Source organism: Crocodylus porosus, unplaced genomic scaffold, assembly GCF_001723895.1.
Source record: "Crocodylus porosus isolate Cpor-Errol unplaced genomic scaffold, CroPor_comp1, whole genome shotgun sequence".
NCBI classification, from domain to species: Eukaryota; Metazoa; Chordata; order Crocodylia; family Crocodylidae; genus Crocodylus; species Crocodylus porosus.
The window spans coordinates 129,415,409-129,434,566 of record NW_017728906.1 but is presented as its reverse complement, the minus strand read 5'-3'; the positions used below and the strand labels follow the sequence as shown (position 1 = coordinate 129,434,566).

General features: G+C 38.3%; 1 protein-coding gene and 1 long non-coding RNA gene across 2 annotated transcripts in view; both read left to right on the top strand.

Moving 5' to 3' along the window:
* Window positions 1–19,158, top strand: part of PIBF1 (progesterone immunomodulatory binding factor 1) — a 182,403-nt gene that overhangs the window by 35,451 nt on the left and 127,794 nt on the right. The window contains exons 8-10 of the mRNA XM_019529805.1: window positions 1,049–1,230; window positions 6,245–6,370; window positions 14,050–14,148. Coding sequence (XP_019385350.1) covers window positions 1,049–1,230; window positions 6,245–6,370; window positions 14,050–14,148 — 407 coding nt within the window. The remainder of the gene's footprint in view (window positions 1–1,048; window positions 1,231–6,244; window positions 6,371–14,049; window positions 14,149–19,158) is intronic.
* The window catches only part of LOC109306448, a 20,785-nt gene continuing 19,937 nt past the window's right edge, over window positions 18,311–19,158 (top strand). The window contains exon 1 of the long non-coding RNA XR_002099994.1: window positions 18,311–18,324. This is a non-coding gene — a long non-coding RNA (uncharacterized LOC109306448). The remainder of the gene's footprint in view (window positions 18,325–19,158) is intronic.

The window sequence follows — 19,158 nt, the reverse complement described above, 5'->3', positions numbered from 1 at the left end:
TGACAACATAATGTAACTTACCGAATGTATTACTGTTATAATGTCTGAAGAAAGAGGTTTTTCAATCTGTTGGGTTTTTTGGGGGGTGTTTTTTGTTTTGTTTTGTTTTGTTTTTTAAATCTTGAGTTTACAGGATCATCATTTATAACTAAAATATGTTTTCATGCTCAAATTTTCTTTAAAAAAGTCACCAGAAACATAAAACACTACAGTTTAATTTTTAGACACTTCATTTAAAGCTTGCAAAGTCACATGCAAATATAAAAGAAAACAGTACACACCAAAGCTACATATTTTCAGGTTTTAAGAGCAACTGCATTTTTTTTATAAACATGATGTGACATGCATGATTAAAGCTTACCTCAAGACAAAATATCTCACATGAAATGGATTGATTTAAATAATCAATTTGAATTTTTTTTCTGTTTGTGTTTTGTTTGTTTTGTAGAGATGGGTGCATTCTCATTCATTAATACAATGATTAAAACATAATTTACAAATAAATAGAGACTTTCCATGAATTTTTGGTATGTTTAGTACTGAGACAAGTCCACTATAACTGCACTAATTTATGCAACTAATGTTTAATTAATTAATGTAACATAATTAATTAATGAAGCTTAATGTTTGCAAATCGTTATACATTTTAGATTTTTAGTATATTAGAAAATGGAGAATGATGTATTGCTTATGGATTCCCCACAGGATCAAGCCCTTAATTCATATGACCTATTGTGGCAAATTTCTAAGGCTTGACCTCAAAAGTTATATCCTTTTTTTCCAAAGTTAGAAAATAATGTGTCCCTTGACGTTTTGATAGAGGATTATAGATTCAGCATTTTTATGTAAATGTTTCAAAAGGTATAGTAAGTTTAGGTCTTAAGATATTTTATATTAAATTTTGGTTCCATTTGAATTGGGTTTATAACTTGTGATTTAAGTTATAGCAATAACAAGGGAATTTAATTTTTTTATTTTAATGTTTTATTTTAATTGCTTAATTTTAATTTTTATCTACTGCAAACCAATACGTTTGTTTTGTCTGTAGGTGACAACATTACAGCAGTCCATTAATTTGCTGCAAAAGGATAAAGACTATCTTAATCGCCAGAATATGGAGCTCAGTGTTCGCCGTGCCCATGAAGAAGATCGTCTTGAAAGACTCCAGATTCAGTTGGAGGATGCCAAAAAAGCTAGAGAAGAAGTATATGAGAAATATGTAACATCCAGGCAAGTTCTTATGTTAAAATCCCATTAAAGTAAATGTCTATTGATTTCACAAGAGTTTGTTCAGATCTGTTTATGACAGATCAGAATTAGGCTTTGTTTTTTTCCTATCACATGGTAGTGTTACAATGATGTTGTAGCCAGGAGAGGCGAGGAATTATGCAAGAAGCTAGGATTTCTTTGGTGCTATCTTATATTGGACCAACTACATAGTTGGGTTAGTTAGCAAGCTTTTGAATGCAAGGCATTCTTTAGGTCTAAGGTGTAAACACCAGCACAGTATAATGAACAACAGCTGGAAGATGGGGGAGAAGGCAGATTTCAGTATCTTCCATGTTATGGTACTGTGACTGATGTTGTGGCCATGATGATCCAGAAAGTATATAAGGTGGATTTTGGTATCTTCCATGATATGGTGCATTTCACTATCTTCCATGTTACGGAAATCAACACTCTAAGAAATCCTTGTCTTTCGTATTACACACAATATTTAAGAGAAGTATATAAAGAAGTTTTTAAAGATTTTTGGGAGTCAGTCTACAACACTAAAGAAACCCAAAGAGAAAGTTTGCTTTATGGCAATTATTTTATTAGTATACAATGAATCCTGAAAAATTCAAGTGAGAACCTTGTTTTTTTTCAGTATGGAGCCCTGCTATTCAGGTGACCAGTTCCAAAGATGTGATACATCATAAGATACATCAATGTAGTGGCAGCATATTTATGGAACCAAGAGATACTATTGTGGAGCCAAGTTTACCATTTCCTTGACAATTGACTCACCTAAGGCAGCTTACCTCAATAGATCACATATGGGATTGTGGCAGGGGCTTGGTGTTCCTGCCACTTTAAGAAGCAGACAGGCTAGTGCTGAGGAAGCCTGCAAGTGCAGCCAGGCAGATTATGGAGTCCTCTGACCCTGGAGGAAGACGGTGCATAGGCAGGGTATAAGGTCAGACTTGAGTGGAGCCAGCAGTAACATCCTGGAGGCTGGTGAGGGAACATCACTCAGCAGGAGGGCTGCAGCTCTGGAATGGCAACTTAGAGAGTACATCCAGCAGCTGAGGGGAGGAGGAGGTTCCTAGGGACGCAGGGAAGGGTTCAAAGCCCAGATTGAGGGGCTGAGAGTTGATGGCTTGAATGTGTGGGACAAGAGAGGGTCCAGGAGCCCAAAGGAGGGGCTAAGTGGAAGGTAACATCAGTGAGTGATGGCACCTGCAAGACATATGGGATGTGCTGTAGGGATGGATTGGAGCCATGCAATTAGCCCTGGAGCCGAGACCACAGACACCTGGTGGTCACTGGAGACAGAGAGCAATTTGGGAAGCCCAGGCAGCCTCCCTCACATACAAGTAAGATTCATGAAAGTGTGTTGGGCAAGAAAAGGAGTGACTGTTTAATGAGAGCAGAGTGAGCAAAGGCTAGAGGGACTCCAGGGGCTTCACAGTCACCCCTAGAGGGCACCTTATGACAGGGATTTATTACATTTTGCACGTTTTCATATTGTGGCTCAGAATCAGCAAGGGAGGATCAATCATTGGTGCCTTCTAGACTACAAGAGTCTGCAATGATATGTTTGGGGTCAGAACAGAGTTCCTATTTCAATTGCAAAACAATTTTCAGATATAGAACTTGTGTAAGATTACTAATCCACAATCAATCATGTATAATCATCACTTAATATGATAAGATTTACCTTTGTTCTGTAGAAAAATGACTGAAGTCCATCTGCCTGCCAAAGAAACTTCACACCAGTTGGCATAAACATGTCACATGAGAAAACTCATCTTCACATAGATGTATTGGAGCTCAGGATAATTCATTTGGCTCATGCAGCATGTCTTCTGTTTCAAGGCAAACCAGTTTTGATCATGACTGATATCATTCCAGAGAGATCTTATGTGAATGTATAAGGATGACAGAGTTCTTCCTTCTTATCTTAGGGAACTACATGCCTTTGAACTCAATACATCTGTTTTCACATGACCTCTAAGGTTCACCGTTTGCTTTGATAGATCACATATTCAGGCAGTAGTGCAGTTGTGAGCAATAGATAATGATTCTGCTGTTAGAATTATTTTGCAAATCCCCCAGACCTGCTTTCCTGCTGTAACACTAAGTTGCCTCTGAGTCTAGATATTATTTCTAAGAACACCAGGAAAATTGTCCTATCCAGTTCTGGCCTCCATTCTGTAGCATTCTCCATTATAAGGAAAAATTTCTCTAAAAATATATATAACATTCTGTTCCAGCATATGAAATACACCGTGCTAGTATGTTATGCATCAAGATGGAAAAAAATTGTTCCTCTCAGCCATTATTCCAAGATTTTTTTTCTATCTCCTAAAGTCTGAGACACTCCCTGATTTAGACTGTTGTATTAAAAAAGCTTGGGCCTTTGTATTATTTTTACAAGAATGCACCTGGTGACATGACTTATTTCCTGCCTGTAACAGGGTATTTTTTCTGAAACTTAATGGTGGGCTAGGTTTTATGAAAACTTAAAACATGTAATTTGCCTGAGCAATTCCCTCCCTACTGTGTTCCATGCTGGCTAATTCACCATAAAAAGGGTATAATTAAACCAGTGCTGGGCACTTGAAAATGTCTGTCTTAGTAAATGGTTAGTTACCCTATTTTAGTAATAAAAAATTATTGTAAGAGTGTTTCTGTGTGTGTGTGTGTGTGTGTGTGTGTGTGTGTGTGCATGTAAAATGCACTAGTAGTTATATGTTCAACCACATGATTGTTTAAACTCAGGAGATAGTTACTTTCAACCTCAAGCTTTTCACCTTTGGAAGTTTCATCTCTAGGCAGTTTGTTTTAGTGCTTAACCACTCTCATAGTGAAAAGATTCTTCTTAATTCCCAGTCTAAATTTCCCATGGTACAGTTTAAACTGATTACTACTTGTCTAGTCCACTGTGGACAACAGAGAAAATAATTGAGCCATTCTGTTTACAACAACCATTTTTGTATTTGTAGACTTTTCTCTAATACCCTTTCAGTCATCTCCTCTCCAGACTAAATAGCCCCAGTTCTTCTAAGCTTTCCTTGGATATCAAGTTTTATAGACCTCTAATTATTTTGTTGCTTCTCTAGACTGTCCTTTGCTAGTCATCTGGGTCTTCACCAAGTTATTGTAGGCCAATTATTCTGTCAAGAAAACGGCAGCATAAAATAAGCAGCATACAAAGGCTGTTCAAAAAGTATTGAGACTGATGCTGTAGGAAACAAAATATTCTATTTACAGGGGTTTCAGCTTAATCTCCTTTGACATATGCTCCTTTTGCAGCCACACACTTCTCCCAACGTTTCTTCCATTGTTGGAAGCACCTCTGATGAGCAATTTGTGGAATTTCTAAAGTTGCTCAGTCCCATTTTGTTTTATGGTTTCCACATCACAAAATCTTCTTCCTTTCAAGGTTTTCTTTAGTTGAGGGAAGAGAAAAAAGTTGTATGGGGCCATATCAGGTGAATATGGAAGCTGTGGTGCTTGTGGGATATAGTATTTAGCTAAAATTTGGCTAAAAGTTGCTTCACAAGCTGTGCTGAGTGGGCAGGCATGTTGTCATGGTGAAGCATCCACGAGTTGGACACCCACTTTTCTGGTCATTTTTCTAGTTGTTTCATTCCCAAATCACTGGTTAGAATTGAATTACATGAACCATTAGAAATTCCAACTTCTACTGTAATCTCTCGGACAGTTAGTGCCTGTCATTTTGAACCAAACTGTGAGCCACTGCCACATTTTCATCATTTTGGGATGTTGAAGGGCATCTGGAACACTTCTCACTTTGACCAATGATCATCCTTCTTTAAGATTTGCTCTATGCTTGGTGGTCATGGTGCTCAGCTGGGAGGTGGAGACCCTGTAGTAAAGTCCCTGGTCCCAGGGCTGTTTGTCCCTTTTAAGCAACAGCTATTTAATGTGAGATGCACAAGGTGCCTCAAAACCTAAGATTCCTCATTCTTCATCATCATCACAAAGCCACAGTCAGGCTCCCTCTCGCTCGGCTCCTGCTGGCCCCTTTCCTTCCTACCCTGTAGCCCAAGAGGAGTGGAAGCTTCCTGTAGGGCAGTCTTCTGGAAAGGCAAAGATGTGGGTTTGACTTGACCCCAGCCTAGGGGACAGTCTAGATGCCCTGTTTCCTGAGGAAGATGACCCACCTAGTAGGATGCTGTGCAAATATGAGCCCCACCACCAGCCATATTCACGTTCCTGTGCGTGCTATAGTTGGTACTGGATTGAATGCTGTTGTCACAGGTTCTCTGGGTGCTAAGGCAATCAGGGTACATCCTTTGCAGCCCTGAGCTGTAGTACTGCAGAGAAGTACATGGAGGTTACAGTAGACCATAAGCTGAATCTGAGCCAACAGTATGATCTTGTTGCAAAAAAACCCAACAGCCTCTTAAGTAGTGTTAGCAGGAGTATCACTTGCAGATTAAGGGAAGTGATTCTTCCCCTCCATTCAGCACTGGTGAGGCCTCACCTGGATTCCTGTGTCCAGTTTTGGGCCCTACATTTCTGGGGCAGGGGCTGGACTCAATGATTTTCTGAGGTCCCTTCCAGCCCCGATGTCTATGAAATCTGTGAAACCTACGATACCATTCAAAAACTCATGCACAGCTCATAGTGTCATCACCAAATTCTATTTTAAGTAATTCAAATGTTTCACTTGCTGTTTTCTCAATTTTCATGCAAAATTAAATATACATGTGTTCTGGACACTCTGACATAACAAAAGGGGACACACACAATTTTACTTCAACCGCTGGCCACAGAAAGCTAGGGAAACACCATGAGCTGCAGACCTGTCCAGAGGAGTCCCAACATGCCAGACATGTTCAGCAAAGCCACGACCCCCACCCAATACTTTTGTACCACAAAGACACACACAGTCTCAATACTTTTTGAACAGACCTTGTAGATCACGTTTGGAAGAAAAATGTAGCTTTACTTATGCAGAGTACCATGTTATAATAATATAAGTTAGATTTTTTTAAACATTTTTCAGGGATCGTTATAAAACAGAATATGAAAACAAATTGCGTGAAGAATTGGAACAAATTAGATTGAAAACAAATCAAGAGATTGAGCAGCTTCGAAGTGCTTCAAAGGAGATGTATGAACGTGAAAACAGGTGGGTAAGATGGGTTTTTTAAAAACCTGTAGACCATTTTAAGTAAAAATGATCGAAAAAAGTGTATATATTATCTAAAGTAAGTTGTCTCCCTTTCGAAGTGTAGAAAATGGCTTAATTATGACCCATTCTAAATCAACTTAAATATGCTCACGCAAAATTATCTTCAGGATAGAATTATATTTTTGCAATAAAAGTTAAAATTTAAGTTTTTTGCTTTATCATGTCATCAATGAATTTGTTATAATAAATTACCTATTTTGTTATTTGTGTCTTGCTAGCTGTGCAATGCTAGGTTATTTCATAGTTAAGTTATTTTGCATAAAATGTGTTCTATAACTTATTGTAAATGTTGGAGGTAAACTTTGGGATTGAGGTGATGTGGAAAAGAGGATGAATTGAATGTGATGAGGAAGATAGAGGAAAACGAATTGAAAGCATTTTCATGTTTTCAAAAAAATGATGTCTGAAATGGCATAGCTTTGGAAGTGATCTCGAGGGTCATCTAGTCTAACTGTGTGCACAAATGTACCATTTCCTATTTCTAAACCATCTCAGATAGACACCTGTTCAGCATCTCAAAAACCTCCAGTGAAGAAGATTCCTTTATCTCCCCTAGACAGCTTGTTCCATTCTTCTACTTTATTTATAGTTAATTTTTCCTAAAATTGGATCTAAATTTGCTTTGCTGAAGTTTGAACCCATTTTTGTGAATCCTGCCCTCTATAGCAAGGGAAGAATGTTCCCATCTTTGTTATCCTTTCAAATGCTGTGCCATCGTGTCATTTCCTCCTCTCCTAAATCTCCTTTTTTTTTTCCAGACTAAAATACCTAGATGCTTCAGCCTATCCTTGTATTGACATCTTTCCAACCCCTTTATCATCTTTCTTGATCAGCTCTGAATTTCTAGTTTCTCGGTCCCACTTGTAATATGGAGCCGAAAACTGGGTGCAGAACTTCAGCTGTGGCTTATCTAGGTCTAAGTAGCGTAATGCTATTTATTATCTTCCACGTATTGTGTACAGTGCTACTGTTATTGTAACCTGAAATGCATTTACTTTCCTTATGGCATAATCACGTTGCTGACTCATGTTGAGTTTGTGACCTACCCTGAATCCCAGATCCTTCTCACAATGTTATTGACAAACCAGCTAATTCCTGATATATTTGTATCTGAGTAGCACTGTACATTTGTCTCTGATGAATTTTATTTTGTTACTTTTTGTCTTATTCTCAGACTTCTTGAAAAACTTTGGAATTTTATTATTCTATCCTCCAAAGTGTTTGTTATTCCTTCTAGTAGTGTGTTGTTTCCAAATTGCATCAGTATTCTCTCTATCCCTGCATCCAAGTCATGAAAAAAATTAAGCAACACTAGACCCAAAACTGAGCACTCTGAAATTTCACTTGAGATCTTCTGCCAATCAGACATTGATCCATGAATAGTTACTCTTTGCTTGTAGTTACTGAACCAGTTATGTGTTTACCTTAACATAAGATTTATGTTTAAAGGTGATACTATCTATGTTGCAGATAGTATGCCAGATCACTCACTGGAAAACAGTTCCATGTCAATATTGGCAATTTGGAGGAAATGTGTATGTAGACCATAGTTAAGGGTTAATACATCCCTTTCTAACTGGATGCAAACTCTGTCAAAAGTTTGCTATAGTCAAATAGGTGGTCAGCAACTGTATTTAATTTTGCCCAAGGTACTATCCATTATAAAAAAATATTTTCAATTCTTGATAACACTACTAAACTCAGAGCATTTGGGTTTAAATTTTCCATGTCAGGTATCTGCTTTGGGCTGATTTTTTGGGGGGAAGTTTTCATAAGAACATAAAAATTGCCATTTATTGGGCAAGACCTTGGGTCCATCCTGTCCATTCTCCTATGTCACACAGTGGCAGAGTGTGGATGCTAAAAAGGAGAGTGAAGTAGTCATGACCAGGGTGTTTTTCTCACTGTTCCTCTCAGTTGCAACCTCCAGTATTTAAGTTGAGGAAGTTCTAATTCAGTCAGAGGCTGTATCTATCCCTAACTCCCATGCTTAATAGCTACTGATGTCCCTTTCCTCCAGTAATTTGTCCGGTTCCTTTTTGAATCTAGGTCAGCTGTCAGCTTTCACAACATCTGGAGGCAATTACACACTGTGTGAAAAAGAACTCCCTTTTGTTAGTTTTAAACTTACTACCTTCTAGTGTCATTTTATGACCTCAAGTTCTTTTATTGTGAGAGATAGTGAATAATAAATCCCTATTTACTTTCTCTTCACCATTTAGTATTTTGTAAACCCTTATCAGGTTCCCTTTCAAGTGTCTCTTTTCTAAACTAAATAGGTGTAGGCTCTTTAGTCTCTCCTCATGTGGAAGCTGCTCCATCCTGCTAATCATCCTTGTTACCTTTCTCTGTACTTTCTCTACTTCTTCTACATCCTTTTTGAGGTGAGGAGACCAGAACTGGGCACAGTATTCAAGATGTGAATGCATAGTGGAATTATAAAGGAGCATAATAGTTTCCATTTTGTTTACAATTCCCTTCTTAATAAATCCTAACATTTTGTTAGCCTTTTTGATGGCTGCTAAGCACTGAGCTGATATTTTTAGCGAGCTGTCCACAATGACTCCCAAAATCTCTTTCCTGTGTGGTACTATCTCATGTAGAGTCCATCATAATGTAGGTTATAGTGTGGGTTGTTTTTGCCCAGGTATATCACTTTACATTTATCTACATTGCAGTTGTTTCCAAGAACAAAATTAGGAAGAGATACATATGTGTGTTGGTTTGCCCACATTAAAAAATTCAGGGGCCTCTGTGCAGCTACTAATAGGGATTTAGTGCCTCTAGAACTAAGCTGCAAAAGTATTTTAAACGTGTTTGCTGGGGAAGTGCAAGAGTGCTTTCATGTGAAGGTAAAATACAGATGTAGGCTTGGTTCACCTTGGGGTCCTTAAGTTTCCTCTGTTGATACCCCCAACATTATTAGTTTCTTTGGAACCACCTCACATAGCTACCCAAAACTCTTGTTCACAAGCCAGCTAACCTGTCAATAATGAAGTATATTTAGGCTTGCCTTCCTTGAGGCTACATTCAGGCCCTGTGGCAAATTCAAAGGATCTACAGTCTGCTTAGCTATCTGAAACTCACTTGGCTTCATGAATTTTTCAGTCAAACCATTCTGGCACTCCATCTTTATGTCTGCTTGTCTCCTGCAAAGATCCCTGCCACGCAAGCCTTGGTGCTATTCACATGTATGTCAAATGATGGAATTTCCAGTCCAAGCACCATAGGCTCCATCAAAACAGACTACACCACAGTCTATATTGCCACTGAAAACTTTGTTGGGGCTACTCTTAGTTCTCTTCATAACCTTATGCTGGCAAAGAGACAGGAGGAAGCATTTTGTTCACAAAAGGAGCTTGCAGGGTGTGAGAAGATTAAGCATTCACATACTTCTTTACTGACATCACCTTCCTTAACAATTGAAAAGCTTTTTTTTCTAGGTATCTCTGGTCAACTTGTGGCTCTGCTGTCCAGCAGTTTGGACATTTCATTGGCATGGAGACATGGCTGGGGGATATCAGTTGAAGTTCTTTCATTATGCCTCCTCTACTTGACTCTGAATATTTATCACCAATACCAATCTAGAATTCCTTTGAGAAGCTCAGGATTCCATTAAAAGAAATCGTATCCTATTCTGCTCTAAAGAGCCTACCCAGCTTCCCTTGTTTGAAAGCTCCATCTTCTTGGAAAGACACAATGCAGCATCTTAATATAGCCCTATTTTCAGAAGTCAGTGAAGACTTGCTTGATTTTTGCCAAAACTAGCTTGCACTGACTTTAGCAGCAGTAGTAACATGTACATGTATTCACTTTCAGGCACCAGAGATTAACTCTACTGAGTTATCCCCAGCTCTTTTCTCATCTCAGGCAATACTTTTTCTTGAGGGCACCCAAGCATCACTTTTGTAGAGTGCTGCGTGTAGGATGACTCGGATGAAATGGAACAGTAACCTTATGAGCAATAAATCATTGTTAGGCTCTTGAGGATCACCTTAGGACTTCATTTAACTCCCCTTCTGATGAACAAAACCAACTTCAGAGACTGATTGGATGAATACCTAACATTTTTCTGTTACAAATAGAGTTTCCAGCACCAGACACATTTGATCCTTTTTTCAGCATCAAGGAGTGGCAGACAGTAGGCAAGGTCACATTGTTCTGTGACTATTTAATGGATTTTTGCTCACCTGTATCCTCACTACCAGTTTCAGAAGGAGTTAGTTATAGTTACTATTGTTGATCACCTTTCTGTTAACAGTATCCTTCACATGTTTCAGTTCTGATCTCAGCAGCCCAGGAATTATTTGAAGGTAATGTGATGTCCCAGCCTATGTTGTTACTCAAACTTTAGTGTAAGTAATGCTCATTAATGATACTGTCTGTGCTATGGCATTAACAGCTCCCAAAATGACTAGCTTCCATCATTTTCAAGACTTTCTAACAACAGCCTTTATTTCACCCTGGTACCAGTTAGTTCAGTTGCATCACAAAGCAGACAGTGGGACTGAAAGATGGTATGCGCTTAAGCCTGAATGGATATGCACATAACTGCTGTTTATTGTAATATACATACATAACACCCACAAAAATCAAGACTGACAGAAAGGGAATAAGAGACCTGCACCCTTTTAATACCTTCATAGCCATAGGAAGTTATGTAAGCTAGCATCTTCTCAAGATTTACTGCTTCTTCCCAGTTGCAGTTGAATACAACTTCATCCCATGTTTGATAACAGTTGACAGTAATTTTTTCTAAATTCATACATGTAAACTATAAAAATGTGTTGAAATTTGATCTTTTTTGTAATATATAACGATACAGATATTACTGGAATTTTATTCTTTTTTTTTTTTGGTTGGCTAGGTGGTATTGTAGCCATGGTTAGTATGAAAAGAGTATGTGCATGGAGCAGAATATTTGAACATGATCTGGGATAGTTATAAAACTGTTCTGTGTGTTTAGAGTTAAATACTGTTTCTTGTAGTCCGTAAGGAAAAAGAAAGGAGCTGTGCTCTGTATGTATCATTCTAAGACACTTAGGATGCAGTCTCTATATAATAGGCCCCAAAGAGAAAACATTGCTGGGAAGTGTTGTGTGATTCAGTATGCAAATTAAGTTTGGGAATTTAAAAAGGTTGGGACTTCTTGCATGTGTTTATGGATGATCTTCAAAGTTTGTTTGGGTTGTTTTGTACTTACTTGCCATTTTATTAAATGTAGCAAAACAAAAATGTGTGTTAATGCAGTAATTGTTGTTGTTACATAAGGAAACAAGCATCTTTTTGTCCGGATTTTTATCCTTTGAACTTCTTAATTAGCCCTACTTTTTCAGTGTCACTATGATGGCACTCTTGCCTCTGATGCAATCTGGGTGCGCCCTTAAGATACACTCCCATGTGTTTGCACACCGTGGGGTGCCCTCCTGCCCCATACCCTTCTCTTCCGTCTGCTGCTTAACCACTGAGAACCAGGTGAGGTGCACCACAGACCAGTTGGTGAAGACAGTAGCTTAAGACAGCCCTCCCTGTCTTGCTCAGGCATTGCCTGTCCTTAGCAGAGGAGATTTTGTCAGCAAGAAGGACTATGCCCATGCCCATGCCCAGTCGCCCCTAAAAGATGGATATCCCTTACTGTGGGAAGAGCAAATCTGTGCTGGCCTGGGGTTACAGGTATCATTGACAAGTGAATTAAAAGGGATAACAAAAAGATTTATTATAACAAAAAGATTTATTATAAACAAAAAATCAGTAGACATATGTTGAGATGCAGACAAAAGAAAATCATAGAAAATTTGGGTTGAAAGGGACCTCAGGAGGTCATTTAGTCCACCTGTCTGCTCAAAGCAGGACCATCCCCACCTAGATCATCCCAGCCAGGGCTTTGTTGAGCTGGGCCTTAAAAACCTCCAAGGATGGAGATTTCTACCTCCTCTCTAAGGAGGAGTCACTGCCTGCCCTGCGTGAGGCTCCGTTGGCTCTGGGACACTGCTCTGCTCCCTGGCATGGCCTCTGGGGGCGTGTCTTCTTTTGAAATGTCATGTTATTGCTGCATGCCCATATTTTGGCTAGCCTGTGCCTTGAAACGTTGTCATGGAGATCAGTAGACAACCCAAGTTGTACCCTTTAATACTTGTATTCTAGTTGTCATTGCTGTTCTACAAGATTTCCATAGATTTTTATTTTTTCTCCTAGTAGTTCAGTTTCCTCTATTCTGTTGCCCAGGGTTAGGGTATAAACATTTTAGCAGTTTATAAGTACAACAGCCAATACCCTTTCTGAGTTACATAGTCATTTAATTTTATCTACTTCCCTACAGTTCTCATCAGTATTAGCTGCCTTGTCTGTCTACCCACTAGTGTTCATTGCCATATCATCATTTACTGGATTTTATGTCCTTTGTTTCTCCTCTTGCCTTCTAATTAAAAGCTGGTATCTATTATCCCAGTCTTGATCCTAGAAGGTCCACACCCATACTCGAGTGAAGTTCATCCATTAAGAAAGAATCCTTTTACTGTTAATGGATTATAGAGTTTGAATCTTCCTCATAGTATGAATTCTTGAGCTATCTGTTGCCCATCATCATGTCACACCTTTGCCTGTTTTTCTCAGGCCCCTGGCACATGTTCATTTAATGGCACAAGGGAAATCTAATTTCCCCAATAACAACAGTCACACCTCTGCTCATGCCACACATGCATGGCAGGGTATACAGTTTTGGGATCAGGGATCAGATCCCAGTGGAACTATTACTGCTTGCCAGTGCAAGGGGGAGCATGGGTTTCCAGCCCCTGGATCACACTGGGGCTGGTTCAAGTCCCTGATTCAGTTGATTGTGGGTCCCAGCCCCAGGACCGCACAAGAGTCTGGAACCAGCTCTGGTTACCCTGCCACATGTTCAGTTTAAGGCATGATGGCAACCAGCCACAAAAAAGTTACTTGTCTTTTATGGAATATTTTTATGACTGGTTTCTCTTTTTGTCATGCCATTTATTCCTTGAATGTATGGCAGTGTTACTATTTATGATGCAGTTAACAGGCTAACCACGTCTTAATTGTAACCGTGTGGGGGGCCTCAGTATCCCAGTCAGTATGGTCAGTAAAATGTATATGAAGTGAGGGAGAGGTCAGAAATAGTTTGTAAATAGTGGTTTTTTTACATCTTCATACCCAAATTACATAATGTCAGAGACCAGTTAGGAAAGAGATTCTTACTACAGTATAACCTCATAAATCTGGGATTATCAAAATTCCAGCACTTTTTAAAAATACACTCCATCAGGGAGTAGCTGTGGCCAGTCCCGGAACAGCAGAGAGGGAAGCTTGCGCACCGCTGCTATCCACCACCCAGCGCCACTGCTCCATGTGCGGCTGCTGCTCTGGGACCGCCTGCCGCTCCAGTTTCAAAAATCCAGAATTTTCACATTTCCAGCAGGTGCTTGGTCCCAATCCTGCCTTATTCAGGAGGTTATACTATACTACTTTTTAAATATATTTTTATTTTTTCTGAGCAGGAATGTAATAACTGAAAAAGATAAATCAATGTATCCTTTTATGTATCCTTTATCATATAGTAAGATATATAACAATTGTCTAACAAAATATTTTTTCCTCAGAAATTTGAGAGAAGCAAGAGATAATGCCGTGGCTGAAAAACAGAGAGCAATTTTGGCTGAGAAAGATGCTTTAGCAAAATATGAACAGCTCTTAGAACAGTGAGTATGTTTTAAAATACATATATATCAATGGAATTAGAGATACTTACTTGCATATTTGGTCTGGATCTTTTTTCTGGCTGTAAAGGGAAGAGAGAAACAAACCTCAAAAACTTGAATCAAATTAAGTTAGGGATCTGTTTTTAAACTTGTAAGTGGAGAGAAAATTCCAGTGATAATGTTGGTTGATTTATTCTTCTTTCCTACTCTTGCAGGAACTTACATACATGCTTATTAAGGGTAGTTCTGTTGACTTCAGTAGTTTATTCACAATGCATGACATTAACCATGCACAGAAATCTTTGCAGAGATAATGCCTTAACGTGCTACCCTGTTTGTGGTTCTTTTGTGGTGGTCTCAGAAATAGCTGTGGTCACAGAATTGCCATTGCAATCTCTCATAAGAGTTAGCAATATATTTTGACACACAGTGGGCAAGAATGGTAAATGCCCTATGTTATAACACACAGTCTTTTTCTGGTACTTTGTATTTTCAAAGCTCTGTATATCCACTTTATACAGAGCTAATCCTTCACTTTGTGTAAATAAACAGATAAGCTTCTGCTAGTATTTTTTCATGTGTATAATTTTATTTTAGCTGGATTTCTTACAGGGATTTTGCCTTCCCTGCCTACCTCCCCACAACTTAAATTGAAAATCTTCCATGTTCAGTGAGGAAGACATCTATCCTACACATCATGGACCCAAATCTAATAATTGCTTAATTTTAAGCACATGACTGCTTCCATCAAAACCTTGTCATCACTAATTGCTTTCGCTGCCAAAAATTCTGGCAGCAGATGGCAACTGCTACATGGCAGCCTTTGGGTTTTGTTGGAGAAAAATTTGCTTATAAGAGACCTGTTTTTCCTTCTGTCTAAATCTGATAGTTTTAGGCACCTGTCTGTTCTTTTTGACAAGTCTTAATCGCTCTGGGAGGTTGTAAGGGATCTTTTTGGCCTATCATTTAAATCCTCTTGGAAGAGTCCATGATTATTCTTTCTGCCCTCCTCATACACACCCACATGGCTTTAGCAGTTGCTTCTCTGTCCATACATTTGAAGGGAGGCCCAGGTTGTCGCCAGCATAAGTTTAGGTTCAATATTAAATGTTACAGTATCCTATTGTACTGTGCTAAAGGTAAGGCTTACATTACAATATCATCAGTAGTGGGAAATATTTTGTAGTGCAAAGAGGACAACAGGAGCTCAACAATATAAAATACTTTTTAAATTCATATTATTCCTGCTCATACACAGCCCTTTTTTTTTTAACAAAAGTTAGTGATTTGAACAACTCTTTAAAAGAACAGGGATAAATATACAAAAAGAAAATATTGTATGTTCCTCTGTGTTGAAGTCATGCAACTCCTAGCAAGAGGATATTTTTCTGTGTCGTGCTGTGTATTTTTTGTCTTGTGCTCTCAGTAGTAAAGTCCTGAGCCTCTGTGGATCAATTCTGCTTTTCATTAGCCTGAAAAAGCAAGCAGTTTTTAGTGGTTTCAATTAGCAGCTGAGCTGTAATATGAGCAGAGCATAATTTTCATTGAACCACTTGTACTAGCTCTTTCCCTTCTTTTCTGATGCATCAACCAGCTCTCTTTAAATATCAAATGAGAGTATAAAATGTTGTAATACTTCACTTTGCAAGTATATTAATATGTTTCAGCAGAGAAGGGAACTGAATGACCTTACACTGCTTGGCCGTTGTTCCATTCTTCTGATCTGATCTGCGTTTCGGGTTGATCACCTTGGCCTTGTTTCATTAGAGAATGTTAATAATACTGAGTTATGCTGTGTTTTTATGCTTGAATAAGCAATTGAAATTAGAATGGGGCTATCAAGTTCATTTTGTATTTGACTGAATTCATGCTTTAACTTGGGTTGAAAACGAAACAGCTAATGCATTAACCAGCTGCGCCACCTAGCTGTTGTTATGGAGTAAAGGTATTTTTTGCTTGAAACAGGTTTTAAAAGTGAATTCTAAGTAGAAATGGTTAGGCTCTTAGCTTATGTCATATGTTTTAAACACCCCAGTATTCAAGGTATTGTTATTGGGACAGCGAACACATTGCTAAAATGATAAGTTTATTTAGCCCTATATGTGAGAATTTTTTCCGACTATTTGAGTTGGTCAAATAAAGGATGTCAGATTTACCCAAAGAACCTTGTCTGCCTGTCTCCTTAGACCAACATGGCTACAGCCTACACCCTTGTGTCTCTTTGGACACTTAGCTCCTTCTGAGATGTGATTTTTTTCAGAACACACCAAGTTTTGTGAATTCATATTATATGTGAAACTTCTGGAAAATAAAATTAGCCTACAAAGAATTTGGTAAACGTGTTTTTTCCTTTTTTGACAACATACAGATATATTTTAGGTGTAAATATGTTTATATGAAAAACTGCAACCATGCAACACTTCAGAACATATGCGGTACCCAACACGGTTTTTGTGTTTTTTGTCAATGAGCCTTTAATGTAAAAGACATAAGCAGTATTGAAGGCAGGGACTTTAACCCAGGACACAGCCATCTCCAGGCAAGTGTTCTCATCTCTGAGGTTACAGAACTATGCCCCCCGCCACTCTTTATGGTTCTTTCTCTAGCTCTGAGCTTTACCTGCCTTCCCATACAATAGCCCAGCTTTTACGGGAGGGATCTAGCCTTCAGGCTGGTGATTTTAAGGCTCTCTTTGGATGTTGGGTAACATAGATTTGGACTCTCTCAGGCTGAGAAGGGTCTATAAGACAGATCTCCTGCTTCCTGGGAGAGTGGTGTAGCCATAAGCTATCATCTAAGGAATGGGCACCTTCCCCTACCCTGCATTTAAAAAAAGAATCTGCTATTTGAGTCAGAGAGGATTTAAGCAAATAAATAGGGTAGAAATTTTTGAGTGGATAATCCAGTTCTGTGATAGATAAGTACTTAATTTACAGGTGCAGGAAGGCACCTACATCTGGAAGAGAGGTGCTTACTTGCACAAGAACTTGTTTTATTGGTGTTTTTTATTGGCTTAGTTTAGGTGCCCCCAGCTTAGTGTGCCAACATTTATTAATCCAGTTCTTCATCACTCAGTTCTTCCTATCACTTCATAGAGAAATTGGGCATCTAACTTTTAACTTGCTTCTGGAGTCAGTTGCCAAAATTTTAGGTGTATCAATATGCAGTTTTATGGAATGAGAGAACTCTCCCAATAATAATCACAGTCCCTTAACATAGCCTTAAAAAAAGAATATTATTTTTTCCGGGGAAGAGAATACATATTGTGGTTGTTTTTTTCAATAGAAGTGGCTGTTTATAAACAGTTAAACTTCATGTTCCTCAAAATGACTGATGGTTATCATAATCTATATAAACAAATACATCTGAAAGCTTGCAAAGTGAATGGAATGTGGACTGGCCTGAATGGTGGTTAAGAAAAGCCCCTAGCAAATCTTGTGATCAGGAGTGTAGTTAATAACCAATTTTCTAGTCAAGTGCAATTATTGTTATTTTCCACAATGGTGTTAATGACTTATTTTGTCAAATAAATGTTTATTAAATGATAGCAATCTGTGATTTTAAGTACTGTAGTGAAGAAAATGTACTTTGTTGAGTATATTTAGAAAAATGTGTTGAGGTACAAAATTTAGAAATCTGCTGTTTTACCAATAAAATAGATCTCTGTATAGTGTTAGTATGTATTTTTTTTCCTCTTTCTCTGTTAGTAGTATAATTTTACACTCTCAGGGAGAAAGTGCACCTTTATGTCTTCAAGTGAAAAAAGGGAGAAATACTGACAGTGGAACAATCAGCAGAGAGTTGCTGTAAAAACTAGGAGTTTCTTCATGACTTAAGATTTGAACATGACATATAGACTAAAAGCCAGGATAGAAAAGGGTCCTGACCTCCACCAATACACTTGTAGTATAAGACAAGGAAATTCTGATGCAAATAGAACGTTAGATTTTCATGGTATTTGCTTTAAAGATTTTATAGGGCACATCAGGCCTATATATAATGTATTCCTCCTGTGAGCTACCAGATTTCATAACACATTGGTCAATCCTCTTTAAACCTATGAAAATAATTCTGTGTTTAGGAGTAAGCCAGTATGTCACACTTAGGGTAAAGAAAGATGATGTTTGACTTCTGATCTGTATAATTTGTTTTACATTGTTTATTGTTTTATAAACAGTAATTTGTTTTAAATCTGACACAAACTAGGTATGTTTCAGATTTTACCTAGCCATGTAGTTCAGACCTATTTTCAGAAGCTCACAGGTATTAAATTGGCTCTCTGGGGGTGATTCCTTCTGTCATTGCCATGAAAAAGTAAGTGTGAGAGGCAAGAAAATGGAAAAGTAAAGAACATAAGTATACAATAGACAACAAAGTGAATGCTGTAAGTAGAACTGTATTTTGACATTCCACTGACTTCACTAAGAATAGCATTATTATTTCCAAAGTTCAACAGGTAAAAGGAACAAGGTATAGTTTTTCAGTCTCTTATCAAATTCACTTTATTGATCACTGTTATAGATTCCTGTCCATGTTTCTGGGGGAACCCCCTAGATGCTTTTGAATTCATATTGAATATTTTATTTCAAAATGTTTGAACATGGAAATGATATTACTGTATTTACCCAAATCCATGATAACTTTGAATTGAAGATGACTCCCTCCCCAGTATACAGAATCTATACATGGCAAATTGTAAATGCATTATTTTCCATGTATAATTTTCCATGTGCATTGGATATAAATTTATTATATTTTTTCCATGTTTAGAATTTAATTATTTGGGGGGGTCATATTTTAAATTCCTTCCCCCTTCCACTGTGATGAGAAAAGCCAATGGGGGGAGGTAGACCCTTACCCCTCTTTGTGCCTATGTTTGCCTCCCTGTCACCTCTTGCCCCCCACCCCCTCTGCTGCCCCTGCCAAGTCCCCCCTACAGCTGTGTCTGAGCCCATGCTCCCTATCCCCCACAGCCACATGGCTCCCCCACCCTTTGGCCCCCTCCCTGCA